Source organism: Aulonocara stuartgranti (genome assembly GCF_965226115.1).
Source record: "Aulonocara stuartgranti genome assembly, chromosome: 13".
NCBI classification, from domain to species: domain Eukaryota; kingdom Metazoa; phylum Chordata; class Actinopteri; order Cichliformes; family Cichlidae; genus Aulonocara; species Aulonocara stuartgranti.
In genome coordinates, this window is record NC_138949.1 from 27,267,842 (window position 1) to 27,291,744 (window position 23,903).

The 23,903-nt window shown below is 41.7% G+C and overlaps 1 protein-coding gene across 1 annotated transcript in view; it reads right to left on the reverse strand.

The window, feature by feature from the left end:
- Positions 1–23,903, reverse strand: part of meis1b (Meis homeobox 1 b) — a 77,007-nt gene that overhangs the window by 46,269 nt on the left and 6,835 nt on the right. The window contains exon 7 of the mRNA XM_082557119.1: positions 15,593–15,704. Coding sequence (XP_082413245.1) covers positions 15,593–15,704 — 112 coding nt within the window. The remainder of the gene's footprint in view (positions 1–15,592; positions 15,705–23,903) is intronic.

A 23,903-nucleotide genomic window follows, 5' to 3' on the forward strand; every position in this document is an offset into this window, starting at 1 on the left:
TTCTTCTTCTTTCTCTCTGTCTGCTGGACTGTGGAGTTTGGATGGGGGATATCTGCACAGTATTTGCTCGATGCAAGACTGAGGCGTTGTTATTTTTCCTTCATTTTTTGCTTTTTTTGTCTTCCTATGCAAATCAAAAGTGTACCGCTTCAAATTCTGGGTAGAAATTAAGCTTCCACTTCTCAGTTTCTTTACTTCCCTCTTTTGTGTCTTTATCGCTCCTCTACATCTGTCTCAAGGCATACCGTGACATTATCAAACAGTATCTAGGCTAATCTGTTATGATCTGATTATAAACCATCTCTCAGCATAGGACAGACACTGGTACTAGCTGCCCCCTGTGCACGGGCACACGTGCCATTCAGAGGTGTCAGCCACTTTTCTGCTGCCTGGCAAATTAACAGCCACAGACTCACCAGTCATTCATCTGCGAATAGCAGTACTGTCAGACGTGTCGCTTCTAGCGCATTGCAAGATAATTATGACATTTAGCTTTCTAATAATTTATTTTTTCTTCGTAGAAGCACCGTTGAGATGAGAAGGGTTATGAATATTAGCTTTGTGCCAGATGTCATGAGTGGGATCCTGTGCGAGGAATGATTCACAGATGGCGAAACGTTTTTGGAACATACTGTGTGATGTTTTTGCTAGGTTTTATAGGCTGTGGATGGACTGAGAAGAAAAGGAGTGGAGACAGGTTTTTGAGTTTATGACACTGCATTTAGTCTAAGGGCTATTGCTTGCAGGAGAGAGTGTCTTTTGCTGAAAGTGTGAGTGACCTGAAGCTGATCTCTCATAGACCAGTCCTAGAGTTTCACACCCCAGAAAGCTCACATGACCCTGGGTTGGTTACCCAGGCAAGGCCCAGGCCTCAGGGACCTGATATCCTGTTCCACATGGGATCCACACATTTCGTACTGGCAGATGAGAAATTCATACATACATACACAAACTCCAAACATGAAACACACACACACAAAGTGCAGACACTCTTGATGTACATTCACAATAGTGCCCTCACTCGTTTTCTCTCTAGCACTCACACACAAGACACTCACACAAATACACATACGTTACATTCCCAGAAATCCTCAGAGGGGTAAAGAAGGGCTTGCAAGAGGGAGGGAGAAAAAGAAAAAAAGCAGCGTTTATTGTATTCAGGCCATTCATAAGCTCTAGACGTGAGGAAGGGGGAGTACAGGGGGGCTTGCAGGCAGTGGGGGGTTCCCTTTGCATGGCTCTGAAGGGCCCCTCCCACCTCCAGATATTCTGAACATGCAGGAATTCCTCGCGACGCAATTAGGGGCACATTTTCAAAAGCATCTCTCCCTTTACCGCACACATACTTGAACATACTCACATGCACCCATTTCCTATGATCTATCATGAGGCATCTTTCCAATAATGACCACTGAAGTATTCTAAACTAACACACACACACTTCAGTACAAAACACTCTCTGTGACCAATGCTGCTTCGCCTCCCTTTTATTCCCGAGGAGGAGGAGAGACGGAGAGAAATCCCCATGACTATTCTGCGGATAATGACATGCGCTGTCGACAAAACAATATGGCTAGTCTAGACTTCCCTTCTGCTTTTGCCAGAGAGACTACTGTTTTGGGGTCTTTGCTTTAAAGTCCAGTAATTGAATCTCGATCATAGCACTCTGAAGCATGTATTAATCTGTACAGAACATTCACCAACTTAATATAAGGCCTTATTAGATTAGGCAGACAAAAAAAGTTGCCATTATTACAAACTATAAAAAAAAAAATCAGGCTTTCCAGGTAAATAAAAGGGAGTGGGCTAAGTAATTGCTTCCTGCAATTAAAGACATTTCCATTGAAGTAATTACAGTAAATAATGAGTGCTTTGCAATTACAAAGCCAGTTACTTTGAATGATGACAGTTTTGTGGATCAGCACTGACAGATTCAATAATGACAGTAACTAGTGATTCATTCACAAGGGTGATTTGTAATTAAAACACACTAGAGACTTATTGTTGTGAGATTCCGAGCCAAGTTTGCTGCAATTATTTCGACTGCGGTGATCCAATGAGGAGGGTATCAGTAAGTCAGAGACAGGGAATGTGTTTAACAACAACGAATAAAGCAGCACAGAGCAGTTATCAGAGTAATCAGTTAATTAAAACTGTTTAAACCTCAAGTCTGTGGAGGTTCATGTGGCTTTTTACTGGAGTGTTGCATTATTGGTAATCATACGGAATGTAAGTTTCCATTCATGCTCGCCTTCTCACGTGTTTCATGTTAGCATGTCTACTGATGGAATTGAAAATGTAAAGTTAGACAGAAAGACAAGGTTTGGTCGGTGCACAAAAACAATGTTTATTTCAAATTAGGCAACTGTGTTGGGTATTTCTCGCAGTTTTATGGCGTTTTATAGGCCAAATGATAAACCTTTTCTAATATACTGAATATTAGACCTTTGTTAATGGTCATACTCTCTGTGAAAGTGTTCCTGTGCTTCTGTGTTATAGCTGAGACCCACCCACTGTTGGCTATTGGGGGGGAAGGAGGGATCAGGCCTGTTGACATAGCCATAGGTGATGGCAAAAATGTCAGTGTAAATGTGACTGCTCTCTCTGTGCCATTTTCCCGTACAGGGTCATCACCACAGGCTGCCCGACACGCTGGAAACTGCCTCAAGCACAGGGCAGCGACACGACATTAAACTGCAGTATGCCTCCACGCACAGGAACACACGTCTACGCACACACCGACTGCTTTTTATTCCCACTTCCAGATCAGTTGAGGAAGAAAGAATGAGTGAGAAAGAGACAGACGGTACAAGCTAAAATGAAAGTGTAGAGCGATGAATTCACCCTTTCATGTCGAGCACTTTTGCTGTGTAACTATTGATTTTTCCCTTCTTGCCTTTGTGCTGAAGTTTTCTCTTTTTTTCCCCCTAACCTAGAGATAGAAGGCCAGACTCGGTTCAAATGGGGGCACTTGTAAGGGGGGTCCGCATTCAAGTCGGGGAAGAGAAGTCCTCAAAAACCCACACACAAACACACAAAAGGGTAACATTCCTGAAATTTTGCCTCTTTTTCTTCTTTCTCACTCTTAACACTCACTTCCAATTGTTTCACTGCCTCTCACGTGGCTTTTGACACCTTCGACTCACCGAGCTTCAGTCAAACTCAGCTCACAGTGAACAGCTAGAGAGAAAAGGGGAGAGTCAAATGGACTATGAGAGAGGAGGGGAAGGGGGGAAGGGATTGTAGAGAGGACAAGGACTATAACAAAAGCGAAGAGCACTTAACAGCACAATGGCACGGCAGTCCTTTCCAAAAGTCAGCTGATGTGCTGAAGGGCGTTCAAAAGTCCTTCAATGTATGTGCGGGACAAAGAGAAGGAACCTTTAGCTAATCTCAAGGAAAAACATCCCATTGGACTTTGTTGTGGACTTAAACTCAGTAAATGTATATATATTCTGCAGGAGAAAACCTGTACTCACTAAAGTCTGCTATTAAACCATCAAAATATCCTTTCAATAAACTCAAAGTGACAGTAACTGCATCTTTCTTTCAAGAGTTCTCTACTAAGCTGTAGTATCAAGGTGTAATTTTTAGCCAACATGACTTTCCAGAAAATACATCCTTTCAAATTATATTTTATAAAAAAAGCTACATTTTGCAAAATTATATCTTACTGCAGGGCTAACTTGTTTAACTTCAAGCCATCAGTCTGGAAATATATAATTTCAGCACCAACAACTAGCGTGTTCTGTCTTTAATCTTGTCTTTATGATCAGGGTACAGTTCAACTAACCAAACTGAAGCTTCTCAGTTTATTTATTCAGACTTCCGTGTTTAGCACTTGTTTGCGTCTGCATTTTTCCACATGGTAACTATCTGAATGACACAGCCTCTGATAAACGCTTTTAATACACATGGATTTTCCCACTCATGCTAACCTATCAGCACCAGCCAAACTGCATGTAGTTAGATAATACAGGCACGCTAACCCTGCGGTGGTAAGTGCTAATAATAGCGCATTAGCTTCCAGGGAGGGTTTTTTTTTTTTTTTTTGGAATAACAGACGGTTTCAGTATTATGAGGGAGTATAATATGCTCTTCGCCCACAAGCTCAGGTTACTGAAGGGGTGGTTTTGAAAACAGGATAACTTATTATCCGAGCTACAACCTACTCTATTTAAATTATTTAGGATCTATTTAGGATTTTAGCTTATTTTTTATGAGTAAACAGGGCAAAAGGAGTAGGAGAGATTGAGTGTATGACTTTTTTAATGATAGGATGCCCTCTTAATCACTCCTACATAAAAAATAATAATAATAAATTTAAAAAAAATGCATTGCAGATTCTTTCTATAAAGGAATGTTACATCCTCACTTCCTACTTCTTGTCATGTCCTTGATAGGGAAAGGATGTGGTGCTATGGGGATGTGGGGGATTTGTAGTCCTATCAGGCGACCCATACACAGCCCTGATAAGACTTCTGGGACAGGGACAGAGGAAGAGGAAGTGAGTGGGTTTACAGCAGCCTACTTCCTGTGGAGCATGGGCCCATGTGGACAGGAGTGATATGCCCCCCGTGGATGCTGGCACTCTCGCCGCACAGTCCCACCAAGTCATTTCCTGAAAGAGGCAGCTCTCTCTGGGGGTGACTTCCTGTAAAAGTATGACCTCTTTGTTGCTTAAGAGTATCTCAGAGGAACAAAGACCTGGGAGAGCCCTTGGGAGCTAATGTGTACAATATATTGGCAGTTTGTGTGTTTAACACCACCATTCATGCTTTTGCTCTAAAGGTTATCACTACTAAGAATCTTTGCCCCAACTCCTGCTCATCTCTTTGAGTTTCACCAGTTTGGAGTAGGAAGGGACGATTGGGTTACGTCTAAATGTATGTGTTCACAAGTGTGTGTACCACAAGTGGGATGCTTTGTGTTGCTTTGCAAACACACTAAGTAAACCCCCGAGTTTCCCTTCAGCCCACCCTGCTGCTCTTGTGCTGCTCTACAACTATTTGTTATCTAGCCTTCTCTTTCCTCCTTCTGTCTCTAAACTCTTAGAAAAGCTTGCTGAGGTCTTTATCTCTCACTCAAATCCCTACAGCAGGTATACATGTCAAAGGGACCAAGGGGAGGAGGTCTCTGGGGGCAGCATGTTTGGTCTAGGTCAGCCTTGGGTCAAGCTTTGGCCTAGCTCTCTCGTTCTATACTTCCAGCTTCCCACATGCCAGATTACCTGGACTCACAGCGTGCCACCTCAGCCATGGCATTTCACACCTTTATGCTCTTAAACACAATTATCGCCAAAAGTTGAACAAATAATTTGAATTGTAGGTGTTCAATATAACTACAGCAGGAAATACTGTGGCAAAAAGACACAGTAATCAAATCTGTGACCATACAATATGGTGATTTTAGTCACTTTTCCACTTCCAAATGAGTGAATGTTTGTGTGGATACAGGTTTGATAGAAGCATTGCATGTGTCATATGAAGGTTACAAAATGAGCCTCAACAGAAATTAAGGTAGCATCGACCTATATCTAATAATAAAGAACCTCCACAGGGAAGCAGGTTGTGACCACAAATGGCGCTTCACTGGTGTTTCCCTGGCATGAAATTGGCTTTGTGTGGGTGTTGTTGGGAGAGCCGGCTGGTAAATTCTCCCTTCTTTTGTTAGAAAAGGGGGGGGGGTGAGCTTCATGCATAATGGTCTTAGCCAGGGAGGTCTGGAACTGTCCATAAATTGAATTATTTCAATTTGAGGCAGAGAGCGAGGGAATAATAGAGAGTTGCATTTACATGTGAACATATGAATGTGTGTTGATGGAGAGAGGCTCATTTTTATTCTTCTACAGGCCTCATATTGGCAAGTGAGTATATAAGCCAAGTTGCAGAAGATTACAGTGGAGGCCACATGTTACCTTGCAGCAGGAAGCTATGCTAATGGGGGGGGGGAGAAAGCTGACTGATGCCAAAATAACCGTTTCCCTTGTGAATATTACAGTTTGTCATATATTTCTATTCTTACAAAGATATCAACTGTAATTAAAACAACTTGTCTATGTTAAAGTGTTTTGATCGTTTGTTAAGTCTTTTAAAAGCAAAGCTCCAAACTTCATGAATGCTGAAACATCGAATATGCACTTGTGTTTGTTTAGAAATGTGTTTTAGGGAAATGGTGTGCGGGTGTGGGGTGAAAATATTCCTGACACAATGTATTCGGCAGGGGAACATATGGCATACTGGCAGCAAGCTAGTTATCCTTATCCTCTTTGGAGGCTAAAATTAGCACTTCACTGTTTGTAGCTTTAAGCTGGACTCTAACCACTGTGATGGGGCTAATAATAAAGGAAAACAAAATGCTCAGTTGGCACAAGTACTTCGCATCCTCTGCCTTCTTTTTCGCTCTCTAGCCAACCTCCTGTTCCCCTCTCTGCCCTGTCTTTCACCACTCCCTTTTAGCTCCTAATACTATTTCGACTAATCACTCCAAATTCAAAGACTAAATCATACTAAACATACCCACATGAAATGCATTGTTATCATATAAACGTTACTTGATCAAGATTCCCCCGTAAGCCTGTGTGTCAGGAAAGCCAGGATTTCCTGAACATGGACCCCTTGGCTAGCTTAAGAGCATGGGATGATGGGGCTAATCTCTTTATCAAAAGCTTAAATAAATAATGTGCTCTGTTCATGTGAGTGTTGCCCATTACTGTGTTTTTGTGTGTGCCAAGGAGTTAAACAATGATTCTCCTTTGAACAAAGTGTTGATAACCTTTTGCTTTGCGTTGCCTCTCCTTGCTTTTTTCCTTCACTCCCATTCTATAATTCTGCCCAAGTGAATGCTCAAACTACGTGTCTGACATACAAAAAAATAAAAAATAAATAAAAAGGAGATGTTACTTGTAGCTTTTCCTCCAATACTTACAAAAATAAAATGCTCACAAAAACTCAGTTGGCCGTTGACTCCTGGCGTCTACTGGCAGAGATGACTAAATTCTGTGGTCTTCCAGTCTGCTATCAGGGTTTTCCCTGAAAAGTTAACATCTATCTGATCAGAGGCCTCCTGGGCCCTGAGCTCAGCTCTTTTTCAAGTGAAGAGGAGGTGTGGGAGGAGTAGGAAGAGGAGGGAGAAAGAGTTAGCAGGGAGAGGAAGACTGAAGCAGAGAGAGTTTAAGGTCGTTTTCTGGGCCAGATATAATGTGTTGTGACACATAAGCGATGAGTTGCTGTGATTTTACTGTCAGACTCTCTGTGAACCACGATTAAGAACCGAGGCATGCTCTTGCTCCTAAGAGCTTGTTGGTGTGCGTTTGGTCCTGAATCTGCTGTGTTTGTGGGTCTCTGTATAATTTAATGCAATTTTGATCTGAACTGAAAACAGAAAACTGTAAGGAATGCACAACGTAAAGAAATTTATTTTGTCACCATTTAGATTCACTAGTTTCCCCTACACATGCACAGAAACACACAGACACACGTGCATGAGCGTGCTTTAACTTTTTCCCCATTCATTTGCATGACAAGTGCATTGCCACATTTCCACCAGTTTAGGTTTGCAAATCAAACATGAAAGGGGATATATACACACACATTTTCTATATATAGACAGATAGCGAGAGAAAAGAAAGAAAGATATCAATTTAACCAAAGTGGCATCTTTAAGGAACAGTGATACTACAATTGTGCAAATTATGGTGCTTTGCAAAAAATAAACCCAAAAGGAGTTCTCAATTGACACTTTTCAAACAAAATCTTGAATTTATGGGTGCTGATTCAAAACGATTTAAGTCTGAAAACTTGAGGCATGTGTGAAAAATCTCTCTCTTATATGAATTTAATTTCCTACCCACAGAAAAAATATTCCAGTCTTCCTCTTTTATATATTTAACTTTTCTTATCATAATCTCCCCACCCTGACACACAAGAGACACATACAAGGCAAAGAGGGGTGAGTAAATAGTATCTTTTAGCAAATACCAGTAATTAGATATAAGCATTTGGCATTCACGCCAGTCACAAATTAAAGAAGAGCCTTTCCTGTAAACAGACAGTGAGAATGTGTCTACATCATTAGTGTGCCACAATTATAACATGGGAGCTAAAGATACATTTCTCTCCCGCTTGCACTCCCTCTGTGGAACAAATGAAGTAGAACCCTTTTCTCTCTTGAAACGACAGCAAACTACATGATCTGACCTAAGTGCATTTGTCTGTGAAATGAGAGAGATAAAATGCAACACCTTTAAAATAAATAAAAGCAACGCATTAAGTGAGCACTTTTTGTCTCATGTCATTTTAAAGACTTAAGCAGACCACATCCTGAACTAGCACAAAGACTGAGTGAAGGCACATAACAGCCAATGGAGTGAAGGGAAAGAGAAGCTAGTTGGTGTGCATGCAAGTGCACTTATGCACTTATGAATATGTATTTCATGTAAATTGTGAAAGACATATTGTGATGGTCTCTAGACTTTGCATTTCTTTGGTCATGCAAACATGGTCATATGTAACCAACAGACAGGCTGAGATTCAGACAAAGAGAAATCTTTCTTCTCTTCTGTTTCTTTAAGTTAAGTCTCCATTAAATAAGACAGAAGCAGTGGTAGAAAAAAAATCAGTTTGTACAAATATGAAACCAACACTCAGAAACACACAGCACACAATTCCCAGAGTCAAGGAGTCAAAAAGGTTCTGACATCTTATCAGAAAAGGTTTTATAACAATTACTTTATTACACACGAGACACATTTGTGCCAATAAAACAAAGATAGCGAAGCTGACTGACAAAGTAGACGATCATTTCACGTGTGAAACGATGCAGAGGGGAGGAGACGACTTTGTTTACCTATACCTCAGACCCTTGCTTCCTCACAAACTCAGCGGCTGTGTGACACCAGCCCTAATCCTAAAAGCAAACTGGCCTCTCACTGTGGGAACCTGATACAATTTCCTCTTTTTGAGGGGGGGAAAACTCCGGCCACTCTGAGTTTTCTTATTGCCTATGAGGCAATAAAAAGCCATCAAGGGCTATCATTTTCTGCAAGGCGAGTCATAACATGTTGGCCGACGCATCAGCCACTGAGATATAGCGAGGCTGTAAAGATCTCTGTGAATCCGAGAGAGGAAGGTTGTGATTGAACACCAAGAGGCCAAACATCTCTTTTCCCAGGTAACCACAGATAATAATGTTTATAATGCAGTAATCCAGTTTAGACTGAATAAACATAGCGACCAGCAACACTCAGCTGTTGAAGGATGTTTCCCCAAGGTGTTCTGTGATGCAATTACCCTTTATATAAGTCTTCCATGCATTAATTTTATTAAACAGAAACTTTAAGCTCATGTGACCCTGTAGATATGAAACTCTTTTTGACGCGTTAGCACATGCTTGCACACTTTCCTTTAACCTCCTATGGGACAAAGACAAGCTTAAGGTGGCACGGCCAAAACTTTTTCACCTCTGGACTGACTGAAGATTTTATTTGCTAGCAGTGGCATATTTTCCTCAATAGACTCCCAAACAGCACTCTGCATCATTTAACACACTAATCAGGGGTAACTGTTCTGCCCCTCTTTTTCACACAACAAAGCATCGAGATGGTTTCCCAGCATTCACCCTGAGAATCTCTCCCTTCCTCCTCATCGCACTCTCTCGTTTTGCTCCGTTTCTGTTCCTCGCTGTCTTTTTCTTCCACTTTCATCTTCTCCTCTTTTCCCTGTGTTCACGCTCTGAAGATATCAAAGACTGAATCCTGTTTATGTCTGCCAGCTACTGTACTTACACACCTCCAGTAATACGGACTACAGTCTAATCAAGGGAGCCACAAACCTTTTATCTACCCACAGAGCCTCACATTTAAACAGATTACCGGTAAAGCTGGACACCAGTAAGACAATTACCGGACCTAGGATCTTCCTCGATAACGTCTAGACAATGTCTAGACAATATATGCATTCACAAAATGAAATACAGTTTTTTTTAAGGTATGTCTATAAGTTCTTTAATATTGTTATGAATAATCTACAAATTTTGCATGAATGAATAAAATCACTGTGGGCCTGTGTTGTAAATACACTGTAACTGCCTTCCAGGACTTATTTATTAAAGTGCATCTGATTCCCTCAGTTATTAGTCTTTAGCTCATTATTGCAACAAAAAATTGAAAAGAAAAGTGCATTTATGAACTCCTGGAAGAGAAAAGAAAGTCGGGGAGGGGATTATTTCACACAGACACACAGAGTTCTCTCTTCCAGTCTACTGGACAATCGGACCAATTAATCAGTGACTCTGAGGGCACCACGTGAAGCTGAATGATTGGATGAGGAGAGCAGGCTGCTGATTGCCTGGCACCTCTGTCTATGTCCCTGTTTGCCCACCCCAGGACTGAAGACTGCCCAATGAGACAACAGAAAGCAGCAGCTCCTGTGTGGCCTGACCTTGTTGGAGGGCACAGAGATTGGAGAGTGAATAAATGGATAAATGAATGGATCACAACAACAGGAATATTCCACATTGATCAATGGGAATTTGCGGCCACTGGAGGTTATACGCAGTGATTAACAGCGAATGCAAGGATGATCTATTCATTCAAATACATATCAAACCAGCGAAGTTGACTATCCAAATGTTTTTAGAGCCACATCCTCAAGAAGTGGTAGGCCAAATGCCACATCCTTCACCAGGCTAATCCCAGCTGGGACTGGGCAAACGTTGCCTTCGTCAGTACTCGCAGTCTTCACAAAGATGACATCTATCTAATCATAATGTACAATAAGCATACAGGAATTTTAAAGTGAAAACTAGAAACATTAGTTTAAACATCAGCGTGTGCAAAATAGATGAACTGGTTTATTGGACTATGAAAACATTTTAGACTTGGTTTTACAGACTTTCGGTTGGTTACACAGAATAATATGAGCATAAATTAAATTATTCCAAATATACAAGCCAATTAAAAAAAAAAAAAAAGAGCTAGGCATCACACAACATCCCTAAATCTCAGACTACTACTCAGACACATAAAATGCATGCAGACACCAACACATAGCCTTACAGGGAGCTATTTGTCTTGGCGCGGCACACTGTACTCTTTACAAACGGTCTGGGTAATTGGTGATACATATCTAATATCACCAGTCATCGCCTCACTCCCTGGATGTTTCTGACAAGCAGAGAAGGAAACCCTGTAGCTTTCAAAAACAGAGCAAACACTTTGCTCCGCTCCTCTGCTGAACTCACATACCACATCGCTGCAGCTGCCCAATTCAGTGCCTGAATGTTATTCTGTTTCCTTTGCACGCCAGACCCTCAGAGAAGCCAAGGGGTGTCCTCACAAATTCACACAGGCAAAGAGGAGTATTTTATACTGGGAGAAAATGAGAAGGCCCGCTCATGTCCATGAGGGACACCCCTCCATCGCAGGCATATATGATCTGCTAGGTTTTCCTCTGCCCTTCGAGCATTATACTTTTCACAGAAAAGCAAGATCCAAGGCTGCAGAAAAGCTTCTCCAGAGGGCTTCTGGGTATTAAACAAAGGAGCCTGTTGGTAGGAACTAGCGAGCAAACAGCTGGGCTAATAGAGCGGGACTAATTAACTACAGGGTTGCTCTCCGACTCTACTTGTCGATGCTTGCTGGATGTTTACAAAGACATCCCAGAGAAAGGGAGGAGAAAAATAAGAGGCTTTCTTCTTTGTCTGCTCTTTAGGGAGAAAGGAGACACCCAGGACTGATTTTAATGACATATGTGAAGCAAATGTGATCCTCCCTCCATTTTTTTTTTAAACTGCCAATGGAATTTAGTGCTAAAAAATACCATCAGCATTGTGGTCAAAGCACAAACACCATAACTAAGAACGCAGCATGTGAGCATTGTCACCACACGCAAAAATAAAAAAGGGTTGTTTTTTTCACATTGTCACTGTGGCACTGAGAGCACTGCAAAACATCTGCTGGTTTAAGAGTTATTATTAACTAGCTTATTATTAAAAGTACATTATATAATTATCATTTAATTTGCTTTGTGAAAAATATTTTTCCCACAAATGAATTCAACAAGATTCACATGGTGAACACCAACTTTATATAATGCAAATCCCTTCTCATGAGTCTTACACTGTTGAATCTGGGAACGAGTACACTTCCGGATAGAGAGAAATTTTTATACCAGTGGCCAGTGAACCCTTAAGAAAAGAGGAAAGAGTGAAGCATGTGTTTGTCACAGGAATAGCCTCAGAAAAAAAGAGAGAGAGGAGAGTTCACTAGTTAAAGGCTCTCAAACAGACAGCATCGCTCTTTTGCTCCACTATAGGGGGAGGATTAAGAAGAGATGAACGTGGGGTAGACGATAAGAAGACCAGATACAAGGAATTATACAAAGATTGAGTGCTAAAGGAGGTATAGAAAGTGTGAGGACATGGACTGATGTACTTGAAAGAAATGGAGTAAAGGAGGTGAGTTGAAGGATAGATGAAATGAAAATGGAGGGAATGAGCAAAGAAGAGAAAGATGGCCATTAGCTGTGCAGCTCTACAGGCAGTGGGGAAGAAAGAGACATGAGAGAGAAAGGTCAGTGAGAAAGCAATCTGTAAAAGGTAGAAAGGAGGAAAAGGTAAAGGAAAGGGATCAGAAATAACAGAGAAACAAAGAAGTGATCAAAGAGAAAAGGAAGAAAAAAGGTTAAAGAAAGGTGCAAAAGGAAGTGGAAATAAAGTGAAAATTGAGAAATGGGGCAGATTGAATAAATGAGTGTAAAAATCTGAAAAATTGTATTATTCACGGAGAAAGAAATAGCAACAGAAGAAAAGATAAGCAAAAAGCATTGCAAAATGTACAACACAGAGGGAAAACAGAGCTGTGAAAAATGTAAGAGGGAATGATGGGGAAGAATTAGAGCGCCAAAGGAACAAAGAGAGGTGAGAGAACGGGAAAGAAGAAGGATAAACAAAGGTGGTGTTTTAGAGCGAGTGGGAGGCAAGGAAGAAAAAAAGAGGGAGGAGAGAGAGAAAAACATAAGGATACACAAGGAGGGAGAGAGAAACCGACTGACAGTAAAATGAAAGAGAGACAGGAGAGTAGGTGGGAGACAAGGGAAAACTGGAGAAGAGAGGGAGGATGTTGAGATGAAAGAGAGAGGGGGGGTGAAGCTGTTGGGGAGAGAGAGTGAGTAAAGTGCCAAACAGATAAATAACCAGCTTACTGGGATTACCAAGTGACTGACACAGAATTTGCCAGAGCCAATATGACGTGGCACTGATAGCTCTTAACCCATATAAACCTGAAACTGGTCCAAGATGTCCTCCAGTATTTACTGTTGTCACTGCATTCTAATGCTCACCACTGTGTGTGTGCTACATACATGTGGACTTACATATACGGGCACATAGCAGGAGAGTTGTCAGCTTTGAAAAGACATTATTAGAGCTGGTTAAACGTTACCTGGATAAAAAATACAAATTAAGTAAAAATGCACAACATGTCCAAATGAATGCAGACATGTTATCGTCCCTACGAGTTCTCCAACTAAACAGTAGAACTTGATTGTGCCTCGAATCTCAAACAATTGATTATAAGTATTCCTGAAAGGACATATAGGAGTGCTTTCACTTCAAACAAGCAAAAACAAGACTGACAAGTTGTAACAAGGAAAAAAACAACAACAACTAAACACATTAAAAAGGCTGGCACAGTCTAGCTATTGTGCAATTTTATATGTATTTATTCACATGGATGTGTGACATCACTCTGCTTTAAAAACTATATATCATAATAGCACTTTGCACCATCAACCTCTGGAGGTTTTTTCTGAGGAAAGAAGTTTCCATTCTTGAAATGCCAATGGGCTAAAACTAGAATCACATGCTGTAACAGCCTCCACTTTTTCCAAGAGCCTCTCCACCAAACCTTGATGGAGTTTTATACAGTTTGATGTGTCTTATTGCACCTCCTGGTTAAATAGAATAAATAAAATGCTAGCAATCATGTTTGACGGCCTCATACACATATACATGCATGATGTTTAGCTGCCATTGTGCAACACTTGGACGAATCAAAGCACATCATTCATTTTGCTGAAGCACATACACATTCTCACACACACAACACACCCTGCATTATACTCTGTAATTACTTTAATAACAAACAAAAATCTGCAACAGCCTGGAAAAGGAGTTGGGGAAACAGATATGAAGAGATAGAGGGTGATGCGAGAGAGTCGGAGAAGGTGGGCAGACATAAGGAGCGGGTCTATAATTGGAAAGATGTGAAAAATGAAGTGTCAGTTTGGTCAATAGAGGGCAAAGGTCACAGAAGCAGGAGCCCAAACTCTGCACAGAGCACACTCATTAGAGCGACCAATCAGATCTTGCCTGGTTGCCCCAGACCATTACTCATCACAGGCAGAGGAGTGCACACACATTTCCACAATATCTCTTTGTCTTCCCCCGTTTTACTGTAATTTCACTCTTATTGTATCAATTTGGTCTCCTCCTCCATATTATTTCAATTTTGTCTCAACTCGTGTCTGACCTCTCAGTCCTGAGCATTACTGAAGAGGGAGAGTCAAGCGCATACATATACAAGACAGAAAATGTGCCCGAATTAAAAAAAAATAAAAAAAGGAGAGACAACAAGACCAAGTGTGAGACAGACTGAGACAAAGAGAGACAGAGTGTGTGTGTGTGTGTGTGTGTGTGTGTGTGTGTGTGTGTGTGTGTGTGTGTGTGTTGACTATATAAATGGCTGCTCGTTGGAGTGGAAGGCATGGCGGCGCTCTCTGCTCCCACCCAGGCTCTGCCTCCTGGCCCTGGCAACCCTGCAAACTGCTCGCCTTGACATCGCCTTCAATAATATATGAAGTTGCTTTTTTGACTACAGTTTGTTTGCAGCGCCTTCCCACCGCCACCATTTTCCCACTGCTGCCTCTCTCTCACAGCCTCTTTAACACACTCAGAGGCACACACATATTTTCTGATTGCATGTAGATATCCAACTCTGGCAGATTTGTCCAGTGGAAGGGAGAGTATGTATTGGAAGTGTATGCACAATAACAATAAAAAAAAATAGGATTAAATTATGATGTTTTACATGCAATATTCTTCCAGATTAGTTCAGAATAGAAGCGGCATGAATCCAAAGACTGTTGTAAATATAAGTAACCTCTAATAAAGGTCTCAAGCTTCACAGCATAAGTTATTTTAACAAGTTATTAATGTGGGGGATTTTACACTCTCTAAACACTTTCAAGTGCATGAATTCCCAAAGAGAGGAGCGTAAAGCAAAAACAAAAAAGTTGCTGCACTCAGGTAAAGACTATCTACCAAAATATGTCTACACTGTTTATGTGTTCCTATGCAAAATGAAAAGTCCCTACTAGATCCCAGAGGAGCTTTCACATACTTGACCGTGACCTCTGACCCCTCTGTGAGTTCTGTTGCAAAAACCAATCCCCTTTCCAAATACTCTGAATCAGCCTCTCTCACTTCGTCCTCACACATAATAAAGTTTTCTCTGACGGATGTCGTATAATATACTCTGCATCTTGGTCAACACATAAACGGTGCCCCTGTCCTCTGTCACATGATCTCTTACCTTGTTCGCTGCTGTTGTCACCACTGTGCGATGTGTGTCCCCCGCTGGATGGTCCCGGCGTGCCTCCAGAGCGCGTGGACGCCGTGTCATCGTGATCTCTGTTCCAGGACGTCTGAGAAAAGGAGAGACAAAATCGAAAGGTTAATCAGCTAATCGAATACTCAACTTTCACTGATTTAAAATTTCATTATCATCTTTTGAAAGCTCTGGTCTAGATGTAATGTCCATTACATTCAAGAGAGCCAGTCAAACTCAAATGAAATCAATCTCTGCCAACTCTCAGCCCAGTCATCCAGTGTGTGTGAGGCCCTGCAACAGTCTTATGGAATAAGGATTATTGGGGCTTGATAAAGAGAAAAGCTCAGACAAATAGAAAGTGAACATGTTGTATTAGTTCCCAGCTTTCTGAGGCATGCAATCTGCGGCTGCCTCCATTTGGCTCAAACCACTAGCAGATGAAAATACAAAACAGCTACAACTTAAGATAGGCTTCAGCAAGCGCCAGGGAGTGATGTCATCCGAGCAGAGTGGAGAAAGAGGGAGAGAGAGAGCGCGAGGTAAATAACTCAAAGTATTGCTACATAAGTATAATTCCTCCCTTTTGTCCAAAAGGGAAAGGGGGGAAAAATGGATGACCAGTCCCACTAATGTTGAATTAAACTTCATCTGAGGCAGCAGAGCCAAGACTGGGACATAATCAAATAAGCTAAAGTTTCCCACAGTTGAGCAAAAAAAAAAAAATAGAAACAAAAGTATTGCATGACAAACCAAACTAAGGCTGATTTTAAAGAAATGAAAAAGTCTAAGCAACGCAAAAGTATAAAAACGCATTCCTTTTTCTATAAGTTTTTTTTTTTTTAAATAGATAAACTTGACTGACAGCAGACTAAGATTCATTTTACTCTTACTAGTTTGTGTCATCAAAACACAAGCAGCTGACTAGACAGAGAGACTCAGGAGACAGGGTTTTATTTATATATAGTTATTTGTGCGTGTGTCTTAGGCCAGATGAGTGTCAGCTGCACACTGGATGGTAGAGAGCTAATGGCCCAGAAAGAAGTAAAAACCGAAGTCTCACACACACACTCACACACACACACACACACACACACACACACACACACACACACACACACACACAATATTGTCCACAGATGCAGGCAGACAAAAAATAGAGGAGTCAAGTTTTCTCCCATATATACAGGTCCGATGCTTACAAACAGACATACACTCTGCATACAGCCTGCAAAGAAAACACAGAAATCTCACCCTGCCCCATACAAAGCTGCTGCATACTATTGAAACTAAACCAGATGTTACTTCTTATCTCTGAGTGCCTCTGAAAAGCAACATTAGCGCTGAGGACAGGAGAGAAAGAGACTTCAGAATAGAAGGAAATGGAATCTAATGTGTTATCACACACAGTTTGCTATCACAAAAAAACAACGCAACAAACAAAACACACGCAGACAAACACTTATCGAGCCTCCTCTACCGCCTGCATGAGCCTATCTTTGCTCGGTGAAATCAAATGAAGGAGATATCAAGGGGCAATGTGGTGTTTGCATCACGCTTTTAGGGCTTTGCGACGAAATGACTGATAGAAACCCACACGGAGGAAGCAAGGAAGGAGACGAGAGGAGCACACTGGGGAACAACTGGTTTCAATTGGGACACTACAATTGGCTCTGCCGCAGCAAGAGGGTTTCAAGTTGAGTTTAGCATTATAAAAAGGCAGACACTAATTCATGACTCAGGTTTGTTTTAAACAAAATATAGAAGGAATAGAATAACAGAAAAGAAAAGAAAAGTCAGCAAATTCAACACATTTGGGGTCTGTTAGAGCTCTTTTGATGTTCCTGGGCTATGAAATTATATTCCAGTGCTTACATGGACAATATAATTGTTGTTTTCCAAATTAGGCTTTGAGGCTTTGCAATAAAGAGGGGAGTCACTGCACAAAGGCATGACTAGGATGGCGACTGGTTAGATAAACGCTGATTTTAACAGGGATAAGATACCAAAAAGATCCCTTCTCCACCTCTTACAAATTCTTTTTTGCCGACCGTAGAACATTGAAAAATGAAACACCCGTGCATGACCAAGTTAACTCCAGAGAACATCAGAAGTGAGGTAATCCAGACCACATGCTCAGCGAGAAAAAACTTAACTCCGGCTTTTGCCATTTTTTTTCAAAAGTGAAGCATTTAAAATATGAGCAGAACTTGTTTATTCAGAGCGCAATGAAAAAGAATAGTACAGCACCCCAGGGATGTCGAACAGCAAGTATTAAAAACCCAAGAGCCTCAGCTTGCAAAAAGGATATTTTCTTCCCCCCCCCCCATGTTCTTTTTTTGTTAATTCTATAACAAATTCCATTTGAAAATATAATTAGAAAGTGGAGGCGGAAATGGCAAACTACTGCATTAGCTGTAATTGAACAAAAGAGCGCTTTGCCTGCTGGGAGGTGGCCACTGAGGCCCCACGGGAAACGGGGCGGGGCTGAGACAGGACCTGGTGGCATCTCCGCGGGGATGAGGAGTTTATTTATAATCGCAGGCCGCGCTTGGATGGAAAGGGCTTAGCACTGATCTAACACACAATTATTGCACACACGGCTGAAAACACACAACCAACAAACACTCGTAGCAGTGCGCACAGGTCATGCAGTGCATTTGCACACACACCCAGTCACAAGTAAATTTTTTTTGATCACTTGGTTTGTGTGCACACACACACACACACACACACACACTCACAAACACGCTTTTCATTTACCTTATACAAACACATCACATCGCTGCCATACCCACAGCCTCTATTTAACAAAAGCACACACCTTGACCGCAAGACACAGGGAAACAAAACAATACACACCCTGTGCCAGCAAGACTACGGCACACAATAAAGATCTTCACCTTCAAAATATGGGGTATGTAAATTTTCAAGATGAATAGATGCATAAATAGAAAGCTTGAGGTAGTGGAAAGAAGGAGAAACTTGTCCTTCTGCACACATAGCAGCACGCTTGATTTATTCTGTCCCTTAATGAGCCGCCATAGTCTCTCACTACCTCTCCGTTCCCCTCTCTTTAACTCTTCCCTTTACCCACCGTCTCCTGTGCAGGATGCACATTAATTCAATGCTTAATTGTTTAGTAAATTCAATTTTCCACATTCTATTCTGCCTATCTTTAGGTAAAGTTCTTAAATCGGTGCCGCCAAGCTGTGGGAACCCTGTTTTTGAGCCATGCATACCTTTTTTTTTCATTACCATTTTTCTTCCCTACACCACCCTAATTCGCCATGAAAAGATTTTCCTTGCTGGAAATTCTGATTCCACTATGATCGGTGAGGCATTCCAATCCAATGCATTCTCATTGTGCCGTGTCTTAGATGCAAGAGGGGCTTCCCTTTCTGGCTGTGCCAGGCCCCATATCATACAAGCACTCATGCAAGAAATGTTGCCTTGCCAATTCATTTGCAATAATAAAGAAAACGGTTAAGGTTGTTGTGCTTTGCCCCCCCACCTACGCTTCTCCCTTTCTTCACTCTGAAATATCTTTTGTGATGATATGGATATTTACTTTTCACTCTGTGCCAGTGAGCGTGCGGAAATAATCATATGTGCATACTTACAGGCACAGACATAAATATCCAAATAACCCCCCACACATACACTCTTCACTGGTGGTACATCTGAATCAAAGATGACAGTTGAGCTACTCCATCCCCCAGAATTCTTTGGTGCATCTACTCTCTGTGGTAGTTTTCTTTAACACCATTTTTGACCTTTGCAACAGCACTGCTTTCTCAAGTTGAAACCGGCGAGAATGCCATGTGTTGCAGCAGCAAGATGGCATGCAATAACTCCAGACACATTCTGCCACTCAGCTGAATGCTGGTGGGAAAGCTGTAAGTGAAAGGGGCTGAAAGGCCAGCTATTGTAAACTCTTGTTTACTTTGCTTTTCACTGTAACTAGATAAAGCAGGACCTGCCTCTCTGATAACCTGCCAGGCAAGTGCTTGCCCGACTACTTCGGTTTTCTGTGCTCTCTCCACCCCTCTCCTCCCCTTGTTGCAATATTACTGCTTCCAAAATGAAAAGAGGGGCTGATAATGGTATGCGTGTGGAAAAAAAAAAAGTGGGGGGTGTAGAGAGAAAAGACCCCTCACTCCCTCCCATTCTGTTCAACACTCCCCCTTCCTCCCTAACTCTTCACAATAGACAAAGAAAGAAGAAATAACCTTATAATTGCTAAAGGGGGTGAGGGAGAAAACTGGATTTGGTCTCTTGAGTAAGTAAAGTATGCTACACTCAATAGCCGTCAGGTACTCTTCAAACGGCTTTTTAAAACCGGTGGGTTAACCTCATAGAGACAACCAAAGATAATTACATGTTTAAGATAATTACCAGAGCTTTCAAAGTCCATTTAGATGACACTCGTGGAAACTGACAAACTGATTTCCCTTCCTCTGTGGCCTCTTCTACTGCAGCTCTTACTATAGACTCCTTGGTTACCCTCTATGAGCTGAAATCCAAACAAAAACATTAGCTCAAGTGCTTTCCCCTCTCCACGCCATCGAACCCCAAACAAAGCAATGGAAAGGTGGGCATTATTAGTTAACAACACGTTTTGCTGTGGTTTCTTCGTTAGCCTAGCCTGACTTGGAGCCACTGCGCTGGGATGTTCTCGGTGGATTCCTTGGAGACGGGTTGTTTGTGATGGTGGCCATTGTCAGAGGCTTGCAGGGGGTTAAGGGGGAGAGGAACTTTCCATTAGCTAAGTACACATGTGTTAAGCCAGGTTATTGTTTACTTAGCCAAAGAAACCACAGCAGGCCTCAGGGACAGACATGGCCGCCCATCATAAGTAACAGCAGACACAAACCAAAAACTTTATTTGTAACTGGGAAATTCTGACTATCATAGTGTGTCTGTGACACAGTGAGGCCGCACTAAGCACTAGTTTTAAAAACAACTCATAAATCAACTTTAACAAAAAAAGGCCATAACACCAAAAAAAACAAACATATGCACTTTAGATGTGTGAAAAAAATTATGAAGGCATGAGAGAGGCTCCTGACATTCTAGTTCTTTGAAGTTACTTCAGTCTTGAGTTGCTCAATCATAATCACCCCTACTTGCTATTCCACCACAATTATAAAGAGGCTAAGAAACACACAAGTCACGTGGTCACCTCTTTGTATCACTTGTTGAATCCCCAACAGCCGCCCTGCATTCACTACCGAATGGAAGAAAAGGGGGAGTTTAGGCAAAGGGGGAGTAGAGGAGAGAAGGGGTGAGTGGGGGTCAAACCTCTCTTCTATTCAACTACAAAAGCTGCTATTACCAACAATCACTACAATGATTCAAAAGTTTGTATTAAGAACAGCAGTGTGCCACTGTAGGAGAGAGAGGGGGATGAAAAAAACAGAGCGAGTGTGTGCGCCTGTTAAGTCGGGTGAAACTCGATCCATACTTCAACGAGAAGCGGATAGATTAGCGATAGCGGTGTACTGATTAGGAAAATAGTGGCTGACCCTGGCAGTCATGGTTTCCATTGAGCTAGGAGTGGGGAGGGAGCAGGGGTCACTCTTTGACCGCCAGAGTTACCTAAACCAACACTGCTGGGTCTCACTGACCTGGAAACCCGTACTTGTATGGCATAACAGTGCCAATTGTTGGGAAAAAGATACCGCGATAGCGCTATCAGGAGCAAATTCTTACACAGTGACCACAACACAAAGCTCAAACAAGCCGGGTTTGTTTAGAAAAGATTGTGCAGGTTAGAAGCACAACAGCAACGGGTCCCTAATGTATACTGTAGATGTTATTTCAGATTGCAGCCAATTTCACCTTATTTTCACATTATTTCAACTTCTCAGGAAAAGACTCAGCATTCATAATCAAAGAAAAAGTCAGGCAGTAAATATTTTTAAAAGGAAATTTCAATTATTTCCAGTCCCACTTCAGCCTGCATAGCTCAATCAAGTAGAGGAGCTCTTGAGATTTGTAGTGAGTCCTCATCACTATTAGTACTGTTGTCCTCTACAGCAGAAAGCCTGGGCCCTCAGAGTTCATTAGCAAATTGCTACACCCCTCCCCATACGCTCTGTGCAATTAAAGGCAAATGTGTAAATGACGTACAGCAGCGCAGAAATACCTCCCCACTTCTTTAGACTGAGGTGAATGTGTGTGCCAGGCAAATAGGGACACAATCAGCAGAGTAACTCTTGCCATATTTTCACAGCAAGAAGAAGATTGAGACAGACGCGGCAATATTCGCGATCACATTAAAGGCCTGCACGAAATTAACTTCTTGTGTTTTTTATGTCTGCATACTGATTAGCTCAAAGTAGATCTAATGGGGCAAAAACATTCAGCTCAAAGGGAGGAAATCAACGTGAATGTGGTGGAAAGCTCTCCAGAGACCAGCAAGGAAAGAGTTAAGAAAGTCCAACTGGTGCTAACCAGTCACTCCACTCACATAGCACCTGAGGGGGGTGCTGCATTTATCAAGCCAGTCTGAACACACACACACACACGCGTGCGCACACAGCAGCACACGCACAAATACACACATATATATATATACACGCACAGAGCGTGTGCCTGCGCACACACACCCACACCGAAAGACACACACAAACATAGGAGGGTATGCCCAAACTGGCTGGGCTGCATTCACAAGCCAGTGCAGAGCCTCTGACTTTTTCACCTCTCAGCTATGCTCTGCTTTCTTTTGAAAGAGGCGCTCGGTGTCCTTTCATATTTCCTCACATAGGCAGGAAAACAAAAAAAGGAAAAAAAAATGTAAAGACATGTAAAGAATATTCAGAAAAATCACTGTTATGACGCAAGGGTACATAATGCAGCAAGAAAGTCAGCGTTGTTGAATTGTTGAGTTTAATAAATTCAAAGTAGTTTTTTCCTCTGACATTTTTTTCCTCTGCTACAGTCGCCTCACTGGAATAAATTGGTTTATGAATAAATGAGCCTGCTTTCTCCATCTTGTTAACATTGTTCTTTTGTGCAAATTCTCAGCATTTTTTTCCAGTCCACTTCAACTTTATGCCCGAGGGCATATATTAAAAATACATATGGAAAGAGATAATGCACACACAATGCAAATCCGTTAAGGATGTCACCACCTAACAACTGCAGATAAGATGCCACACAAAAATAGCCCATAAAAAATTTTAAAAAATATATATTCTGCCACAAGTAAGTCATGAAGTGCAGTGCCATTGGATTGACAATGTAAGTATTCAGCGGTGAGAGGCATGCACCCTCTGCCTGTTTGGATATGCTCATTTACACACAGACTGCTCTTGTGGACAGTCTCCACATTAGGCCATCCTACCAGAACATCAGCCCATCCCTCAGTATTACAAATCTGTCAAAAAAGTTTGCTCTGTGTTTTAATACAAACTGTGCCTGTAGGTCATTTTTTACGATTCTTTCAGTGTAAACATAAGCTTGTATGGTTTTGGCCTGAATTGGCTATATGTAGGCAACCGTCATTATATTAAAATAGGCCACGTCTTCATCTTACAGTCAATTAAAGATCCGCATCAGTGCCGCAAGCACAACATCATTTTCTTCATATACCTAGAATCCCAAGGGTTTTAACACACTATTTCAATATCTATATACCATAAGGCTTCATTCCATGTTCTGACCTATCTATAAAAAATTTGACAACTGAATCCCTGAGAGAATACAACAGGCTGTTTAAAGAGACACTTAAAAGCACAAGTGGTGTCTGTGTTATTTAATTCTGTTCCTGGATTAAATGAAGTATTATCTTCTGGGTGATCTTTCTCATTTCCATAATCAGACATAAGGGCCAGGGATGGAGTAGTGCATGCGCAGCAGAGTGAGGCTCTTCCCAGTTGGGCCCCAATCGGCTCCCAGTCCTCCCATTCAGCACAGAACATAAAAGCCGCTGGCTGTCTCTCTCTTCTGAGACCAGCCACTCAACCATATGGAAGTCCGCGGATTTAAATTATTTAGCCTAATCGCTTCATTACTTTTTATGTCGGACTATCCAACTAATCCCTTTAATTTGGACACTTGATTCCCCCTCCCCCGCGCTGTCTATAGGTTATTGCCGCCACACTCCGAAGTAATTTCTTAAAACTCTGGTATAACTTAGCGAAACGTGCATGCAGCCCGCTTTCCTGCATACAGGGCGTGAGCTATTAATGGCCGCAAGTCCAGATTTGCATAGTTATAATGATCGGTTGCTGTTATCATTATTTAACGGCAGTGTAAGGACCATTAGGGTCATGCCTGTGCGCACACT